The sequence below is a fragment of the Eretmochelys imbricata genome, chromosome 26 (genome assembly GCF_965152235.1).
Source record: "Eretmochelys imbricata isolate rEreImb1 chromosome 26, rEreImb1.hap1, whole genome shotgun sequence".
NCBI classification, from domain to species: domain Eukaryota; kingdom Metazoa; phylum Chordata; order Testudines; family Cheloniidae; genus Eretmochelys; species Eretmochelys imbricata.
The window spans coordinates 5300941-5321287 of NC_135597.1; the positions used below are offsets into that span (position 1 = coordinate 5300941).

At 53.6% G+C, this 20347-nt stretch overlaps 1 protein-coding gene across 1 annotated transcript; it reads right to left on the minus strand.

Annotated features, from left to right (window-relative positions):
- Nucleotides 1-462: 462 nt before the first annotated feature.
- On the minus strand, nt 463-16866 carry DOK2 (docking protein 2). The gene is made up of 5 exons (XM_077805885.1): nt 16590-16866; nt 11636-11932; nt 10975-11071; nt 4880-5061; nt 463-4132 (listed from the first exon to the last, which is right to left on the minus strand). Exons 1-5 carry the CDS (start codon nt 16650-16652, stop codon nt 3188-3190), a joined length of 1584 nt encoding a protein of 527 aa, XP_077662011.1. The 5' UTR covers nt 16653-16866; the 3' UTR covers nt 463-3187.
- Nucleotides 16867-20347: the final 3481 nt, after the last annotated feature.

The following is a 20347-nucleotide window of genomic DNA, read 5'->3' on the forward strand; positions in this document are numbered from 1 at the left end:
ATAGAAAACTGGAGTTACACCAGTCCCACTTCAGCCCAAGAGAGAGAGTGACCCCGTGGACTGAGAGATGGGAACTCCTGCCTTTGAAGGCTCTGCCCTGAGTCAGTGTCTGACCATGGGCAAGCCATGGCGCGTCTCTGTGCCTCAGTTTCCCCATCAGTATAATGGAGATAATAAAACTGACCTTGGTCCCAGATTGAGGGTGAATTAGTTAAGGTATGTGCAGTGCAAAGTGCTACACACATGCCGAATACCATTTGTGCATTTTTCTAACAGTATCTGTAAACTGCACAAGAGCTGGACTCCCCAGATGCCTGTGCCCCCTGGCCTGCAGCCAGCCGGGCTGAAGCACATCACAAAACCTTGGAAAGGGAAGGTTTGGTTGAATAATGGATCAAAACAGACAAACAAACCAAAACTTTAGTAGGAAAAAACAAAAAGAAAATTGTAAAGGATCAGAAAACAAAGCTGAATTAAAAACACAAACAATGGAGTGTAAATAGGAAGACAGGTGTCCCCCGGGAGCACACAATACAATCAGCTCTGAGCGCTGCTGACTTAAAAACCATTGTTTTGTCATTAATTTATTTGGGGGAGGGGGAGGCAGCAACTGTGCTTAGCTCAGAAGGGGTGCAGATGGGAGCTTAAGGTAATGGGCTGGAGAGGGGTCTGGGGGTCAGGACTCCTGGGTTCCATTTTGACTTTGGGGAGGAGAGATTGAGGTCTCGTGGTTAGAGCAGGGAGTGTCTGGGAGTTAGAAGTCCTGGGTTCCAGCCCCAGCTCTGAGAGCAGTGTGTTGTCTAGTGGTCAGAGTTTCCAGGTCAGTGATGAAACCTTACTCTTCAGCAATGTTTCGTTAACTCTTTGGTTGCTGGTACACACCCAGCTCCCAATAAAAACGAGCATGTGTGTGCTATACAGAGAGACCACATGCTCCAGTGGGTGGAAGACTCTAATAAGGCTGGGGAGCTTTTCTGTTGACGCACCCTGTTAGCAGGTGTTAGAAACCTGCACAATCGTGCTGTGCCATGGTGCCAGTTGCACCTTGATACCTCCACCAGTATAGAGGAGAGTGGGTGTGACCTTCTGCTCAGAGCATACCAGGGTAAGATGCAGTGAGGTCCTGCAGGGACCTATAGGACTAGCTGGGCTTCAGGGGACATCTCTGTGCAAGGTTTATGTTTGGTTGCAATTTGAGATCGCCATAAAGCCAAACCCTGGAAGTGGGCACATCTGACCTTAGCCAGGGTGTGACGTCTCTCTCTGGCTGCTTGGCATTGGCAGGTCTCAGATGCAGCTTTTGGGGAAAATCAGCAGTGTCTGGGTACATTCCTGCTCCCTTTCTGTTTGTTTCCTGGCAAGCTCCCATTCCCTTGCTCTCTTCTGGTCCCCCTCACATAGGGCCCTGCACTAGACGAGGTTTTCACCCCTCGGTCCTACTTCTGTCTCTATCACAGTTTCCCCCTACTGATCAGCCTGTTATGGAGACGGGGTCAGACCCGGAGCTCCAGCCTGCAGCAGGCCATCCCCACTGCCCCACATCCCAGGCCTTGGGTCACACCTGCACTGAGCTGCATTGGCTGCTGACCACTAATGCTCTTCTAACCCACAGACCCATCACCATTGACCTGTGCTGCCCCTTTAAACGGAACAGAAATATCCATTCCAATCAGGTTTCACGGATTTCCCCCCCCCCCTTTCTTTTCTCATGTATTTTCTTTTTCAGAACCTCATGTTTAATCATGTTATCCGAAACCCTGCTGCAGAGGGAGTTTCAGCCTGGTTCCCCTTCCCAATAGCGCTAGAGCATCGTACCATGGGCCAGCACTGCCCTCCAGCGGGAGAGAAGCAGGATGGCTGCCCACAGGCTGCCAGTTCAGAAATAAACCGACAGCTTAGAAGCTCCTGGCCGAGGTGGGTTGAAGACGGAGGGATCAGCACCAAAGCCGGTGCAGGTTCGCTTTGCCTGGCTCTCCCCTTTCAGAGGCAGTGAGGCAGTCGACTGTGGGGATGCACCCTCCAGGGAGTGGGGCAGTGGGAATGCACCCCCTGGGGCAGCTGGCTATTGGGTGCACAGTTGTAATGTCACAGGTGAATTATGCCTGGCACCACCTGGGCCGATGATCCGCCAGAGCAGCCCCACTGCTGCCACTGGATCTGCCCCCTCCCCAGCTGTCAGTGACCTGGCAGAGTGGGCCCAGCTGGCCCACTCCGCCTGAGTCAGTGTCCCAGCCCAGCTGCCCTGCCTGTGTCAATGGCACGTGTGAGGTGTGCTCTTGAAATTGTTCCACAGAGACCAATATCACACCTGCCCCTCTCCAGCTTGGCCAGTGTCACCCGTGGGCTATCCTGCCCGAACCACTGTCTCAGCTTGATGTCCCACTTCTTCGGCCAGTGTCACACCTGAATCTCCTGCTTGGCCCTAAGCTTTCATCTCCTCCCGTGAGCTCACTAGGACACAACACAGGTCACAGGAAGATGGGATCAGGTGTGCTGGAGGAGAGGAGGGAATGTTCATAGATTCACAAGGGCCCCTTAGATCATCTCTGAGCTCTGCGATATCACAGGCCATTACATTTCACCCAGTTATCCCTGTATTGATCCCCGTAACTCATGTTGGACTAAAGCATAGCTTCCAGAACGGCATCCAGTCTGGATCCGATGGCAGGAAGAAACAGAGGATCCACCCTGGTAATGCTGGGCCAGAGAAACTGATGTAATGGGGAAAGAAGCCGTATGCAACTCCAGCAGCCGGTTTAAATGCCGTTTTTAATAGAGATGCCCAGGAATATCTTCTCAGGAGTGGAGAGAAACCCAGGCCCTTTGGGGCAGCATTATTAGTACTATATATATAAACTGCCATCACCGTACTGAGTGCCGTACGCAATATACAGCAATGCATGACCCTTGCCCTAAATCTATACAGTCTAGGCTAAGGGAGAGGGCACTTGGATTCTATCATGCCCCCCTGCTGGACAGCCAGGCCCGAACAGGCTTTCAGTCACTAGTGAGATGAGTTCGACAGACTCAGCTTTTACTCTAAGGGACAGCTGAAGAGAAAAGGCTCTTGGAAATGTCCACTCCGGCCATCTCCGGGGTTAGAGAGATGGCGCAACCTGGGGCCAAGTGGAATGGCAGCACAGAAAGTCCTTTCTCTTGTTCTCTCTCCTCTTCCCTCTCCTCCCTTTTACTGCACATTCTTCTTCTTGTTCATGAACCTCAGGGCCACATTGTCATATTCGGTTTCCCCAATCCAGTCGCCCCCTTGCCCAGAGAGCAAGTTCAGGGTGGGCACGACCATCTTGGGCACAGAGTAGTCATCCCGCTGGGGGTTGTAGGGGTACTCGTGACCCACTGGGTCCTCTGCAGTGGCCTGCAGCTTCCAGGCCTCCCCTTTGACCTCCTCGGGCTCATCGTACACAGTGTGGGCAGACAGGCCCTCGGGCTCATCATAAATGTGCTCTGGCTTGGTCTGAGTGGGTGGCTGTCTCCGCTTCCTCACGCCCGCTTCATCGATGCTGTCATACAGCGGGTACGGGACCTCTGGCTCCACAAAGCCGCAGAGAAAGCTGCCAAACTCTGTGGCCATCAGGGACTTGGCGATGGTGTCGAAGGGCACAGCATATTCGGACTCAGGTGTCTCTTTTGCCTGAGCCAGCACCTTCCTGGCCGGCTGCAGGCTCTTGGCTCTGTCCTGCGGGTTCAGTCGGAGGGAGTCGCGTGGCTCCGCATAGGGCAACTCGCAGTCAGTAGGGGAGATGAAGCTGCTTGTGGGTTCCCCGGACAGGGGGAAGCTGGCGGTGGGCTTCACTGATTTGCCTTTGGCTGGCTTCCCCTCCAAGCTGGACTCCAGGGAGAGGCATTTGGTGCTGGCCCTGTGGTGCAGCAGGGACCCTCCAGTTGAGACCCTCCCCTCGCCATCCCTGGGTCGGCTCACGGTCCTAACAGGAATGGGAACCCTGACGGCATCGTCAGCAGGGCCGACCCACCGTGGCTCATCTGTCCCAAGGCCCCTCTGCACGTTGATGGCTGACTCAATGACCTGGAAGATCTCGTTGCCCTGCGTGGTCTCAAACTCAAAGTTGCCTTCTCCAGAGGCGCATCTTCGACCGGCCTCGAAGGAGAAGGTCACCTGGTAGGGGTGCAAAGCCAAGCAGGGTCATATCCCCAGCACTGTGTGGGTACAGCAGCCCCCGCCACATTGAGGATAACAACAGCTGCCAACTAACTCTCCTTGCTCTCACGTGCGAAATCCCTGTGCTAGGGATCAGAAGGCTCTAGGATCAAACCCAGCTGATGACTCATACTGAGGGCCATTATACCTACTCCCTACAGGGCAGTATTTGTGCCCCATGGATAATTTTCTCACCTGGCTATCTGAGGTGTTTGTTCCCAAGAAAACCCTCCTTGCCTGCCTTGACGCAACCTATGCAAGAGGGACAAGGGTGTCCTGACACAAAAGGGGGCTCAGCCTCCCTGCAGGAGCTTTGGCTTGTGCAAGGGGGATGTCACAGCTACTCCAGTCCCTGCCTCCCCCCAGCAGGATAGTACACATGTTTTATCTTGGAGAAGCTCACAAACTACTGCAGTTTTAGCAGGGTGCTGGCTGTGGGGGGAGCTTCCAGCTCCCAGTAGGTGAGGCTCTAGTGAGCCGGGCAGGAGCACAGACTGTAAGAAGTGCTCACCTCCCAATTACTGGCAGAAGGGGCTACAACAAATGGCATGTGAGTGCCAGCTGACAGCTACTCCAGGCCCAGCCATTCTGACAGGAGGATGCTTGACTTTTAACAGACTTCCTGCTTAGCTTCCTGATCTGATAGCCCCCATCCCCACCCTACACCTCAAAGGAGCTGTTCCCTCCCTCCGGGTCTGCGATTACCTTATCCCGTCCAAATCTCCGCAGGAACTTATAAGGCCAGGTATAGCGCACGCTCCCCGTCTGCAGGTCCTGAAGCTCCAGGGCCTCGTCCTCAGCTCGGAGGATGAAGCTGCCCCAGAGGAGGCAGCGCTCAGAGGCCTCCGTGACCCTCACTGTCACTTGGAACTCCTTAGTGGCCGCGGCTGCAAAGGAACATGTGCTAGAGGTGATCCTGCTGGCCATGCTGCAGCTCTCGGCCCTTCCGCACGGCACCTCGTGAATTTTGCATGAATACACGAGCTCCCCAGGTCCCCCTCACACTGTCAGCCCTGCTGCTGGGAGCCTGCGGCTCAACAGCACATACCCAGGCAGGCCTGTCGTCTGCTAATGTAGCAACGCAGAGGTGGGGGGAGTGCAGCTACCACCAGGCCTGGCTGTGTCCTACATAACCAGTGTGGAGTAGGACATGCCACAGACAGAGCTGCTGGGCTCTCAGCCTGATGAGAGGGAACCAGCATGGCCCACGTCCATATGGGCCAATGGCACCGTCATACAATGGTTAGACTGGGGATGATGTCATGTGGCATGGTAGGTGGCTTACCCCACAGGGGGTGGGGGGCAGGTGAGAGGCTAAAGACCAGGGAATCTCCAGCCTTCTTGAGAGCTGATGGGTATTAATGAGGTGCTGCCAGGAGCTGCCCTCAGACTGAGGGAGGCTTTCGGACCAATTCCTCTGCCTCTGGCTCATTCCCGGGGCTCCTCAAAACACTCCTAAAAGGCAAATGCTTTTCCCTTGGGATGCACAGCAGAAATGTCCCAGAAACATCCTTCCCCGCCCCGCCGGGGGGGGGGGAGGCCCAGAGAACCCCCAAAGCCCCTGGATTCCCTTGCAAGATCTTCACACGCAGAGTCACACGTGCGCTCCCCGTTCCAGACGCAGGCTCACGGCCGCACACAGGCAGACATGCTAATGCAGACAGCCTCTCTCGCACATAAACCCACTTCCCCCATTTCAAGCCGCCCAAGCTGAACGCTATAGTGCACTCGCCTATCAGCTCCCCGCAGTTTGCTTGCCTGGCAGCACTGCTCTGCCCCACGGCTGTGGATTGGAAACAGGACTGGCATTTCAGTGGGAGATCAGCTGACTCGATTCCTCATTCCCTGTAGCACCCAGGACCCTGGGATGTTGGTAAGGGGCTTTCCAAGAGCCCTTTGTTAGGAGATCAACAGTGCATCAGTGAGGGGATGTGCCCCCAGTCGGAGAAGCAGGTCTGCTATCTCTGAACTCCCCCATGCAGCACGCCCACGGACGTAAATTCCCCTCTCTGCCCCCTGCTGCCCCCACTTCTCCCCAGCCCCGCAGTGTGACACAGCTGGCACAATGCAAGGTGAACTTTCCTCGAGATGAGCCCACCACATCCTTCCTGTTCCTGTCAGGGCTCCCTCAGCTCAGCAAGTGGGGCCGAGAGATGCAAATGCTCCTGCTGCCACGCCGCATCCCCCTCCTGCTCGGTGCAGGTGCTGTAACGCCCGCGAGGCCTCACCGGGGCCCTCGTGTCCCCCAGCTCTGCCGGAGGCGGAACACGGAGCATGTCACGTCAGCCGCCTTAAAAGGCCACGGGGCTGGGATCTGCAAGGGCTGTACCCAGCCCTGCGCTCACCGAGAGCTTCCGGCAGCCACCGTGGGAGCCAAACTCTGATCCAAACGCACCTCAGATTCACACTGTGCTATCAGCCACGCAACGTAGGCACATGGATGGCAGACTTCCAAAAAGCCCACGGTGCTGTGATAAGGGGTGCGGGTAACTCAGGAAAGGACGCTCCCTCTGGGTCAGTGCCCTATGCCCTCGTGTGATGACAGGGGGTGCCATGTGGCAGAGAACAATGTAGGTGACAAAGCAGAGGGCACTCTCCCCTTGCAGTCAGTGGTGAGCTGGCCAATCTGTCTGGACCGCACTCATCACCTGGGCATGGGATCTGTTAGAGAGGAGGAGGGCGGATTCTCCCCTTCCCCTGGCGCTTTGTGCCATCATTCATAGCTGGGCACAGTGGGTGCCACCCTGGAATCCTCCACTCACGCCAGAGCTCGCATTTGGCACTCACTTTGCCCGAGTGTAAATGACTCCACCAGGTGAAAGGCAGAGGAGAAGCAGACCCATCCTCCATCTTTCAGAGGAACACAAACCCCAGGTCCTGAGCCCAGGGCACTTCCCCCAAGAACAGGGATGTTCTAACCCAGTGTCCTGTCCAAATTCCAGCTTGGACAATTATATCCTCCATCTCCCTACGTGCTCCCTACACTTTCAACTGGATCCTGCTTCTTCTCCCCTTCCTGTCCTAAGCTGCCGGGTCGGGTTCCTGGGCCTCTATTTACCAGCTGTCAGGTTCCACCCTGGAGGCAGGAACATTTCAGAGGGGAGTCAAGCGGTTCTTAGGTGAGCGGTTTGCAAAGAGCTTTGTGAGGGAAAATCCTAGGCATGGTATTTATTCTTATTACCAGGCCAGCTCCACACTGAGAATGCAGGTCAGCCTCTCCCCAGAGCCATGTCAGATGCTGGCAGCCTTGGGACATGACTTGCGCCCCCACTCCATATTAAACAGCCCTCTGTAGCCAGGGCACGGTCCTGACAGGTGCATTCAAAAGCAACCCAGCAGGCTGCAGATCTTCCCCCGGCCCTGCCAAACAAGCAAGACCATTCCCACTTCCCTAGCACCCCACTTGCCCCGAGTTCAGCTCAGGGCAGGCTTCTCTCCTGTAGTAGTTTGCCAAGTGCTATGTAGCCCAGCACAAACTCCCTGTGGCTTATCTGCTCCCTGCAACGTGGCCCTTGGCCCTCTCTGAGAGAGGGAGGTGAGTGTGTTGCCTTCTCACGGGCTGATAGCATAGCAGAGGGACAGGCTATCCCATTCTCCTTTAGAGGGTGGATAAAAAGCAGTGACTCACCATCTGAAGAAACCTGAGACAGGCACAGGCTGGAGATGAGATCAAGGGAGAGGTGCAGGCTGGATCAAGACACTGAGCCAGACTCACCCCTGAATTTACATCAGTCATGGATTTGGCCCTTTGCTCTCAATTCTCTGCCAATGCTGCTGTTTAATCCAGCAGACAAAAGGCGTGTGTGTGTGTGTGTGTGTGAGAGAGAGAGAGAGAGAGAGAGAGAGAGTGACTGTGTCTGCTCACATGTGCGTGCATAAATGTGTGTGCCCATGCAAGTGAGTTTGTGTGTGCGTTTGCATGTGCGAATCCCCAGGTATATATTTCCAGGTGGGAAGGTGTACAAATGTGCAACTGTGTGCATACACACAAGCATGTGAGTTAGCAAGCGTGCTTGGCATGCCTCTTCTCATAGGTTCAGCCTGTAAGCCAAGACATGATCAATGTCCTGGAGTGGGGGTGATTTTCTTTTGCTAGCCCACCCTATGGGTCCCTGTAAGGCAGAGACTGTGCTCTGGGAGGATTAGTCTCTGCTCCTTCCCCAGCAGCCCCTGGGGCCCTTCCACTTCCCTGAAAGGATCCCAGGTCCATTACTCAGGCTGCCTTTGACCTGGAGAGGTTGCTACATTGATGATTGAGCAGGATGTTTGCAACAGGCTGACGTCTGTGGGTCGGTTGGTAAACTGAGCCCGAGCCAAGTGTGTGTGACACTCCTGCTGTGTTTGTGGGCACCAGATCTGTCAGGTCCCCACATGCCTTCCAGCAGCACTCAAGAGATGGAGGCAGAGGGAGACAGTGCCCCTTCTGGCCACTGCATTTCACCCCTTTCCCTATATAAACATTCCCATTCAGAACACTTTGCCCTCAGACAGGCCCTTTCCTCTGAGGATCCCCAAGCTCTGTGCAGTGCTGACTCAGTCACGTTACCCTCATTGCTCAGATGGGGAAAGTGAGGCACAGAGAAGTGACTGATCCAAGGTCACCCTGCAAGTCAGCGGCATAGCCAGAGCCTCAATTTCCCTTTTCATGTGGCTGCCAGCTGTCTCGTTCCCCCACCCCACGCTCCTCTCCCTTCACTTAAACCACCCAGCCCAGCTGCGCTACTTGGCACGCAGGGTTGACAGCCTGTTCCCATGGCCTTGTGGGAGTGGGCACATGGGCTCTGTGCCTTCAGTCACTCCTCAGACCAGGAGTGCAGGGCTGAGGGGCTCTCATGGGAAATGGTGCAAGATCGACAAGGGTTCTAAGCGCTCTGGACAGTTGCGAGCGGCCAGTTATCAGCGCAAGGCACAGTTCTACCAAACCACAAAGCAGGAAGCGCACAAGGGCTATTTATGAAGCTGATTTTCCATTACACTTCTTGCAAAGAGCAGGGCTGCGCTGTTGCGGCAGCCATGTTCCGATTCAAAATTAGCAGCATCGCTTAACTGGAGCGTGGGCTAAGGCTCCAGGTTTAATCTTTAACTTAGCGCAGTGGGGTCCTGGTGTGCGACTAGGGCTCCTAAGCACTAAGGCAACACAAATAATAAGAGCCAAGTGAATACTGACAAGGTCCTCCTCTGAGCTCACCATTAGACTCCCTTCCTTCCTACCTGGGTACAGTCTCTGTGGCCTGGGTAAATCCCGGGACTGTGTTCTGAGAACCATGCTATGGATTCTCTGAACATGGTTGCAATGTGGCTTCGAATGTGGACACAACCCTGATGTGCTGCAACTAGGTCTGCAACAGTTTCAGGTGCGTTCCCAGTTCGCTGAAGGGCACTTGGGCCCAGAGGCTGGCTGCAGGCTTCTGGTGTCTAATGAAGTTCCCCCAAGTGAAGAGTGTCACAAGCAAAAGCTTGATGCCCAAGGGAAGGGGGTGAAGAAGGAGGCAGAAAGAGGTTAGGAGACCCCAGAGAACAAGGGTCTCCCAAGAGACCAAACACATCACAGGGAGTGAGACTTGGGAAGCATTGTTATATTAAGCCTCATCATTATGTCGATTTGCCGCTTTGTTACAAGCCAGTGGCATGTTGGTGGTAACGTGAATGAGGTGATCGCTGATGGTCCCTGGATCACTCGGCTGCTGGTTCTAGCCCCCGTTGGGTCAGCTACTCAAGTAGCAGGAAGTTGATACTCCCTGAGAGCTGGTCAGCAGTGGATTCTACTTAGAAATGGGACCTGGTGGGTTTGAAGGGCAAAATGCACCAAAGTGTGCACTGGGGGGGCAAGTCTAGATGCCAATAGCCTGGGAACCGAGGGATTAATGTGGAGCGATGCAATTGAGTCTGGCAGTATGCCAGGGAAAGCAAGGAACAAAGATGCATATGGCTGCCAAGCTGGGGCTGGTGGCAAGAGATAATAGGCTTCAAGGGGCTGATCCAAAGCTCTTAGAAATCAATGAGAATCTTTCTATTGACTTCAGTGGGCTTTGGCTCAAGGCCCCAGGGCTCTGGGATATTAAGCTTCCGTCTGAGTGTCCCCCAAAGCAAGTACGGAGCTGGCAGGCGAAGGAGAGGGCATGTCTCTCTTTGCAAAGATGAAGCATGGTCCTACATTTCCCAGCAGCCCCAGCGAGAGCTATCGAGAGGTCTGCTCTTCTGTAAGCGCCCAGCAGGGCTCTGGGATCACAGCTGAGTCACACTTGACAGTGGTTTCAGGTTCCGCCAGGGCAAGGTGTTATTACTCCATCCACCCTCCCACACCCCCTCCCCACCCCTTTCCTCACTTCCTCTCAGAAAGAAGAAAACAAACCACTTGAATCACTCTGCTGGGGGGTTCATCTCTGCTGTGCCCTGCCTCTGCCCCTGCTGTGCCCACTCCACTCATCCGGCTGGCTGGCTGGCTTTCGCCCCACATTGCCTGTCTCTCTGCGGACATACATATTCATCCTTATACCCACACCATGCACATTGAATGATCGGTCTATCCAATTTCTCTCTCTCTCTCTCTCTCTCTCTCACACACACACACACACACACCCCAATGCTGCATCTATTTACCTGCATGTTCACGGTGGCTCTGTCCATGTCTCTAGGTATCTCATCTCCTAGCCTGTGGGTTCTATGGAATTGAACAGACAGGTCCAGTCTCCGGTGCCTGCTGACCCGGCACCTTCTGCCAGAACTAGTTGCACTTCCAACACACACGCGCACACGTACACACACACACGCAGAGCCAGGGTCTCTCGTTCCCACCCTACCTTTGGCCCTGGAGCTGTACAGGGAGTTCTCCTCCATGGATAGCGAGATCGGGTGGCTGTCCTTCCCCACTGCTGCCTTCCGTTCATCCCTGCTCCTCTGGAACCCACAGGGAAGAGCAATGGGTGAGTTTGGGGCAGCCCAGGTCCAGCCACGCAGATTTGGGCCCATGTGGTGTCTCCTCCCCAGCACTGAGATCCAGATGCCAGAGCTGATGGAGAGGGCATCCCCCTTCTTGCAACCTCATCTCCCAGTGCCTGGGGCTCTTTGTTGAGCTGCCAAGGCTCCTCCCATTCCTCAGACCAACAGGGGCTTGGAGACCCTGTGAAGGACACAGGGGACACCAGAGCTGGCCTGAGAGAGCACCCTGAGGACTCTGAGCAACACCTCAGCGAAGGCCAAAGCTCAGTACTAATGGGCAAAGCTGGGCCATCCATTCTCCCTGGCCCCCTCCAACACCCACCTCCATGGAAACCCCAGCTCTTGGAGCTCCTGATCTCCCCGGGGGCCCCTGTCCCCTAGATCCTTGGTGCCCTATCTTTCCAAGTCCCCCACCCACTGAACACCTCTCTCCAGATCCTCGGCATCCTCCTCACTCCTAAGGACCCCTCTACATGCCCCTATCGCTCCCCACCACCACAGGAAGCATGCTGCCACTCTCACCGCGAAGGCCAGATCGCAGAGGGTGAGGACCCAGTTGGCCACTTCGGTGCTTTCAGCTGCCAGCAGGTAGCGCTTGTCCGTGGTCTCCAGGATGAAAGGGACAGTCTCCTTGGGGCTGCTGGTGTCCCCATTAGCCTCAGCTACATGCACACAGTTACTCAACTTGACGAGCTTCTTGCCGCTCTCAGCCTTCTTGGGCTTCTCGGAAGCGGGAGGCCCGGAGCCCTCGAAGAGCTCCAGGTGGGCGCAGGAGGAGGAGCTCTCCTGGTACAGCATTGCCCAGAACTTCCTCCATTTCTGACCGGGGGGAAGGAAGCCAAAGGAACAGAAACATGCGGGTGTTAGTCAACTCTGCCTTTGGGTTCCTAGGAAGTTTCACTTCCTGACTCTCATGCTCTAGCCCAAGGCTGCAATGTCTGGGCTGGAAATGGTCTCCTGGGGACAGCTGGTTTGTTTCACATGGAAAACTAAAGCTATTCCCACATCTTTATGGCAAAAAAACAGCTGTGTTTTTACATCAAGACAGACTTGAGCCATGGACTATTTTCACTTCAATAAGAGGTGTGTTTGCATTGATAGCTAGCTTGATGCAAACCCTAGGGGAGACAAGCCAACTGCAGTTTATGCCTTGGTGCGACTACTGGAGTTTAACCATGTATCCACATACCAGGGTTTAAGCTCACCTAGCCACTTCACAGTAAAAACCGCAGTGCCTTCTCTCCACTAGGGTTTACCAATGCAAACACACCTCTTACTGCAGGGATGACATGGTCCATGTCTCCACCCTGGAGTGTTGTTTTAAAAAGGGCCACGAGGGTAACAATTTCAAAAGCACCTGTGCCTGAGGAGTCCAAGCTCCACTGCAAGTCAACAGGATCTGGGCTCCTTTAGATCCAGATCCTCAAAAGCATTTAGACACTTAACTCCCACTCTGTGCCCTAGAGGCTTCTGAAAATTTTCCCTTAAGTGTTTACTTTTAATTAGCTCCTGTAAACAGCCCAGACAACCCACAAAGGCACTGAGGCTCAGGGTGCGTCTACACTGCTCATGGCAGTGAGCCTCCCAGCCCTTGTTGACAGATTTGGGCTTGCGCACTTCACGCTATCACACTAAAAATACCTAGGCCGAGGCTGCAGAAGTCTGAAGCCTAGGGAGGGGGGTAGGCTGCAGAGCCCAAGCTCCAGCCCAAGCCACAACTTCAAAGTGCTGTCTCCTATCTACACAGCTATTTTTAGCACTGAACCACAAGCCCTGCGAGCCTGAGTCTGTTGACCTGGGCTTGGGGGCTCGCTTCGGTGGGTGGCTGCTGGCTGTGTAGCTGTGCCTCAAGGGGCTGGTCTAAACACACACACGCTGGACAAGAAACACCAACACTGATTTTCATTCGGACCTTTCGTTATGTTGGTGCAGGTTACGTTCACTTGAACAGCCAGAGGCTCCACAAAGTCTGCTAGAGACTTCACTAGTGCTCTTGATTTTATGTGGAAGGAGCTCAGATACTGTAGTGATAGGCAGCAGGATAAAAATGATAGATAGTTAGATAGATAGATAGACACTCTTAACCTGGACTCAGAGCGGCTATACAGATATCTATGTATACATGCCCTGAAATGGCTCTGTCAGAAATACTGTTGCCAAGTTGACCAGCTGAGCTGCTGCCAAGACAGCAGTTTCACCTCGCAAATGATGTCTTTGTGGCAGCTTCTTCACTTAGGGGCCAATTGATGCCTAAGTGCATGATCTAAAGGTTCCTGAAGTGAAATGGACTCTTGCCATTGACTACTGTGGGCTTTGGATCAGGCCCTAGACTGTTTCCGATTCTGCAAAAGCAGGTAGACGTCACTGCATCAGGGACAGACTTGTGTCACATTTTTGAAGCTAGCTCGACAACCAGAACAGCTAGAGACTTCCTTTGTGTTACAGAAAGAAAGTTTAGATTCTGGAGAATAAGTAGGCAGAAGGAAATAGGGTCCAGTTTACCTCCCCACTGTGCACCAGCTGAATCAAAGCCCTCCCTTTAACTGAGGAGAACGTGACCTTTCCGTGTACATGGCTCGAGAGTGGTGCCATGGGCAATCTACAACCTGCATATGCCGTGCACCAAACAGCTTCCCCATCTGCCCGCACTGATCTCCGCAGTGTGGCCACAGGCTATTTGGTTGGGTTAAACTTTCATCGGGGAACAGCTGCCACAGGTCAAAGATGCTGGTTATCTGGTGTCCTGCCTGCTCTGCTCTAATGTGTTACAACACCGCACCCATCTTCCTTGGGAGGGGAGGGGAGGCCAGGACGCCCTGTCTAGCCCAGCATTGGGAATGGGAGGCGTTTCGCTGGGTGGGCAGTGAGCTACTGACAGTGACCGAAATAGCCAGGGCTGCAAACATTCATTTGGTTATCTGCTAAGAGGATATGCTCCATCTGCGCTCAAGGCCTGTGAGCCAGGCTCTGGCACACAGATCACACATGCGGCACTGACATTTGCAGACGGGGGTGGAGGAGTGTTTACTATTCAATTTCACATGTACGTCTAGCACTGGTGAATGGAATCTGCTGCTCAGCCACGAAACTGAAGCCACAGCTAGGCAACCTTCCCCACCCTGGCCTAGAGCTGTTGCCAATTTTGACTGGACGTATTCCTGGAGGTTTCATTACATGACACAATCTTTAATTAAAGATTCATCTTTAATTCCTGGAGACAGTCCTGGAGGGCTGGCAACCCTAGGAAGCCACTTGGAAATAGCAGAGGAACTCCAGCCCCCTTTAGGCTGCCCACTGCCAGAGGGCTAGTCAGCACCATGCTTGTCTTTTGCGATGCAGACTCTTGAGGGCAGGGATCTGGACTGAGATCCTCCCTCCCTGGTGCCTGCAGGCAGCACACAGAAATGCCTTTTGGTTACCACCAGCACTGGCTACGTTGATCAGCTGACCAACAGGAGAAAGAGCCTGTTTCTGTAAACAACCCCTTGTGTCCTCTTGTCTCTGAATGTGGTACAGAGGCCTGACTCCCTTCTCCTTCACACTGGGGTAAATCAGGAGTAACTCCGTAGTTACACCAGTACAAGAGAAAGGGGAAGCTGAGGTTTCTAACAGTGCTGCAAATGTGCGATTCCAAAGAAAAGGTCTGGGGGAAACAATCACCTCTCACTGTTCACCGTGGGCTAGACACTCAGCTGGTGTTAATCAGGGAGCTTAGGCCAATTGACATCCACTGATGATCTGGCCTATGTCTTTCTTTGAAAGCTAGACCTGGCCCCAGGAGCCAATGCCTGCACCCAGTTCTGAACTTCCCGGAGTCTAGGGGGATGTTGGACCCAGGAGTCCAGTTAGGGTCCATCTCTATTAACAGTGCACCTCCTGCATCCCAGGGCTCATGCCCAGGTATCTAAGGATACGTCTACCCTGCAATAAAAGACTACGGCATTACTGCAGCTGGCTCAGGTCAGCAGACTCGGGCTTCAGAGCTACAAAATTGCAGTATTGAGTTTCCTGTGCGACCCTATGGCGGGTAGGGTCTCAGGCCTTGAGCTCCAGCCCAAGCCCAGATGTGTACACTGCTTTTAGCCCCACAAGTCCAAGTCAGCTGACCGCAGCTCTGAGACTCAGTGCAGTGGGGGGTGGGGGGTGGCGGGGTTTACGGCAGTGTGGACATACCTTTGGGGGGTCTCCCCGGGGATGTGCACAGGGAAATCATTGTGAGTTTCCCCTGACAGCTCAGCTCCCGCAGGAGATGGCAGGCAGTGCTCTGGGGTTTGAACTCCCATTTTGGTCTGGCTGCAGGATTTCCAGAGGAACCTTTCCACAAACTAATATGCACTGCAAGCAGGTGAAAGCTAGCGGTGCAGACTTCTGCTTTCAGGGGAGTTCTTTGCAACCTGAGCCCAGCCGGGATCCTTGCAACTGGATCATCTTGAGACCTGCCCAGTAGTACGAAAGCTCCTAAAATGCTGCACAGAAGCAGGGGAACAGAGCCAGGGTCAGGGGAGATCTGAGAGGGGGGTGCCCCGGCAGCAGAGCAAGTGGGTGTGAGCAGGGATGCTGAGCACAGGGGAGGTCCTGTGACACTGTAGATCAGAAATGAGCTGAGGAAGCAGGGGTCTCCTGCAACGCAGGAGCAAGCAGGGAGTGCGGTGTTGGGGTGGGGGAGCTGCTGCTGCAGTTGCAAAACAGCGATGTTGTTTTTTTAAAGCCCAGTCCATGTTTATGCCAATCACTGTGAGGCCCCTGGCAAGTTGCCTATGTCAGTGCAATGAAGGCAAATCCCTGCTGCCCTCCCCTTCCCCACCCCCAGAGTAGATTGTCCCCGTCTCTGTACTGTGAGTCTCAGGCCCTATCTGCCTTGAGCCGTGGGACAACAAGTCAGAGACTTCAGCTTCTGCCTACGCTCTCCTCTGGAGGGATGTGACTCATTCCTGGGAGTCACCGGGCAAGATGAGGGCTTCCTACAAGAGGGAGGAAGTTCTGGTGAGCTGCAGCTTGTGCCCAGTTGAGTCACCAGGGCAGCAGCCGGGTAGCAGAAGGGGGGATGCTGGAGGGGGCACGTCACAGTAGGTTCAGTGGGGTGAAACTGGGCAAGAGACTGTTTAGGCAGAACATCCAGGGGGTTCTTAATGGGGCGGAGAGTGTGAAGCGGGGCCTCGTCTCCCCAGAGAGTCCCATGCGTGGGGCATTTAAACCCCTAGGAAACCAGTCTGGCTCTGTGACCCTACTGCCGTTCCCAGCCCGGGTACAGCACAGCGACAAGGCCCCGCCAGGGATGAGGGGCCAGCCCTGCAAACTGTCCCACTTTGCAATAAGGCAAGATGGCGAACTAGGGGCACAGAGGCAGGCTCTGTCTGAGTCCAGGATGGAGGAAGCCCAGGGCCCAGGCAGCACATGGGAGTCCCCAGTCAAGAGCAGCTAGAAGCTTCAGTAACCAGCCTCCAGCCCCGGCAAAGATGCCCAGGTCGGTCCTTACCTTCCCGAAGGTTTGCTGCTGCTGGAGGTACAGTAACCCCTGTTTCACAACCACCTCATCCATCTTCTAGCAAGGAGCATCCTCTCGCTCTGCCCCGCTGTCACACGCACTTTCCTGTCCGGGCCCTCCCCTCTATCTCCCTCGATCTTTCACACCTCCACCTCTCACCCACGCTTCACACCTCTCCCTCAACTGGCCCACTCCCCACTTCTAGGTCCGGCTCCCGGCCCTTCAGTTTAACTCTTTCCCGCCGCAGACGCCCGCCCGCTTCTGCCTTCAGGGTTGGGTTTGCTCCCTATCTCATTTCATGAGCATGTGACGTGTGGTCGGGGTTTGTTTGTTTTTTTTTTCCTAAACATATACGTTTCGCACTTCAGCTTCCTGTATTTGCGATCTTACCAGAAAGGGCAGCTACAGACGCTGTTGTTGAGTGCTGCTATGTCCACAGACAGACTGCATGCTAACACACTGACATACATTCAGACTGTACACGCAAACACAGAGATACACACACTGACAAGGGAGACTGTACACACTGGCACCAGAAGACACACACACACTGAGGCTGTACACACTGACACACCGAAGCACACACTGATACATCGTGGCTGTACATATTGACACACACACACACACTGCACGCAGAGACACACACACTCACGCACCGAGGCTGTATGCGTTCACACACAGAGATACACACTCTGACACCCAGAGACTGAAAACACTGACACACAGGGGGACGCACATTGTCACACTGAAGCTGTACGCACTGACACACAGAGATGCTTACACACACACCGATTGTACCCCCTCATCCACAGGCTGTACATGCACACACATGCACAAATTGTACACACAGACACTCTTGAGTCTTTCGCTCTTTACACCACAACAACAATCTGAAGACACCCCAGGGGGCTTAGCTGGATCCCAGATAGCTGTATTTACTAACTATACACAAACACACCAGGCCTAGCAACACAGTATTGGTTACAACAGCACCACTACCCTGGTTGGTTTCTGGCAGCTTCGGAAATACAGAGCTCAGTGAGCATCGCTAGAGGGCTCACAAACTATTTAAAGGAATACTACCCAATTCCTACACACTCCACAAAGACACCAATTATACACTTTTGTTTTTACTTTATTATCACCCTCCTTCTGGTCAGAAAAGGCACAGGCAACGGTCAGAACCCGCTCCTCCCACCCAACTCCACTATTCTTGGACAGACTCTGGGCTCTTGTCGTACCACACGATACCCCAACGTGCCCTGGGATCTGCAGGCCCATCTGGATTAGAGAGGGGCTCATTTGAAGCCAGAAGGTTTGTTTAATCCCTTATGAAGTCAGGGTCCAGCTGCCCCAGGTACATTCAGTTTGTGAGGAGCCCCAAATCACAGAGGTGTGGGGCTCTTGGGGGATGGGTTTTCTGGGGATTTGTGCTCTCTCTCTCTCTTTCTCACTCTCTCTGTTGCTTGCATTGGCTCTCTGCACCTGCTCCATGCTTTACTTATGAGCTTTAAAGAAACAGCCACCTTGCCCCTGATGCCAGCACCTCAGAGCAGGTAAATGAGGTGGTTCCAGGGAAATGGGGCAACAGGCAGTCATGCAAAGCAGGAGAAAGCAAATGTCCTGGTGCTGAGAGACACTGGCTTCACTTCCTGGAGGCTGGACGCCTGTCTTTAACCACAGAGCAGGGCCAGTCGAGCAGTGGCAGGCTAAGCTCCTGCGCCTGCTGGCAGTGTGACCTGTCTTTGATATTGAGGGACAGTGGAAACAGGTCGCTTACATCTGATGCAATGGAACTTGATTTAACTTGGCGCTGTGTGCTACTGCTTTGGGCATCCCGGGCTCACGCAGTGTGGGTGAGGGGATCCCACACCCTCAGACAATGGGGCTGGGACACACTAGTTACAAGAGAGAACCTAGGGGAGAAAGTGCACACATTAGCTCACTGCATGGGCTTCCCTGCCCCCTGCTGGCAAACGGGGCTGGCTTGGCCCCTCTGGAGAAGTAAGGGAGGGTCTGAGCGGAAGCAGGTGGCATGTGCTTTGCATGAACTAGGCACCCTTGTGTGTAAGTCTACATCTGTTGGAGCACCCTCCAGTGGCCAATTCATCCCCCCTTGTTCTCTATGTGACTGTCAATAATAATAGTAATAATGGCAGTCTCTTGCATTTGAGTATGCCTGCGCCTGGACATCAGCTTCCACCTGTAGGGTTCAGGAAACGCGTCAAGGCAAGTCAGTGTCTACATTCCCTCCTGCTGTCGGGCACGATGGAGCGATGACATTCTGTTGCACGTTCTGCTTGCTTCGTAGCAGAGTACCAAGCTCGCCCCCTATCCTCCTAGGTCATTAAGTCCAGCCTGACAGACTGTATGATGCTCCTTGTAGCAGTGTTTTGGGTAGCCAGTCTTCTTACTGCCTTTTTCAAATGCACTGCATGGAACTTTCTTAGGCAGTCAATTGTTCCAACCCAAGTCATTTTCCTCACGCTAGCATGGCTGCCAGCCATAGTCCTTCATTGCTGGTGATTTTGTCGGGCCATTTGATTCCCATTACGATGCAGAGGTGGTGTTGTGGCAGGCAGTTACGGCGACAATAAAGGGGACAGGTCTCTAACGAGACTGACAATAATGCTGCATTATGTTATATAGCATCTTTCACCCGTAAGTAACACATTGCAAACAAGATGTCCAAGAATCACTTGGCCCACCCCCCTCCCACTGAAACACAGCCACCTCTGGGGCAGGAGGCAGCAGCTGTGTAGCGGCAACATGGCATCATTACACAGCAGTTTAGGACAGCAAGTGAAGAAGAATCCCAAACCCAGTTGAACCGCCAGGGGGATTTAAGGAGGCAGAATAGAATAACAGATTTGGCCGGGACACCAGGGTTAATGCAAAAGGCCAGATTGTGATTTCAGTTACACCAATGTAACTCTGAAATGGCTCCATCAACTTCGGTGGAGCTATTCTGTATTTGCCCTGGTGTAACTGGGATCAAAGTCTGGCTCCGTGACTCTTAGGGAAAGTGCCATGGGATCTTTAACAGCCATGACTGCTCAGGACTTCCATCTGAAGATGCCCCAATGATTATTCCATGCAGCCCCCATGCACACAGCTTTGTTTCTGCAAACAAATTCCAGAGGCGCTATATTTTACAGGGACAAGAAAACTGACACTGGAATAGCTCCGCTTGGAGACAGCATGCTGAGGGCACTTTGGTTTATTTAGAGAGATGCTCAGAGATACTTTTTCTCTTTCCATTGTTTCATTGGTATGTCGAGCAGCCTATGAATAGGATCCATACTTCACCAGATGGCTCATCCAGACATATCAGAGCCATGACATTCCAGGTGTCTGTGGACTATCCGACCTGCGTCCCTTCCCTGGCATATTGAGAATCCTAGGAATATCCAAGCAGAATCTCCCCATGTTGGGCATCTGGGGGACTGAAGATTTGAAGATTAGCAGATTACACAGCCAGATGCTATCTGAGCTGTGTGCTTTTGCTGGCAGAGTGGGCAGCCGAGGTATACTCGTCCCTTGTCATTGCATTGGCACATTAGGCATCTGGTAAATGTATCTGGTTCCGTGTTGCTTCAACCACACTGGGGGCATCTGTAATATTTCTGAACCACATTGATTCTCTGGGAGCCTCAGAAGCTGGAAAGTGGTCCACATTCCCTCAGCATCTGGATGGATACCCAGGGACTATCAGACCGAAACCACCTCATCAGTGTATTGATAAATCC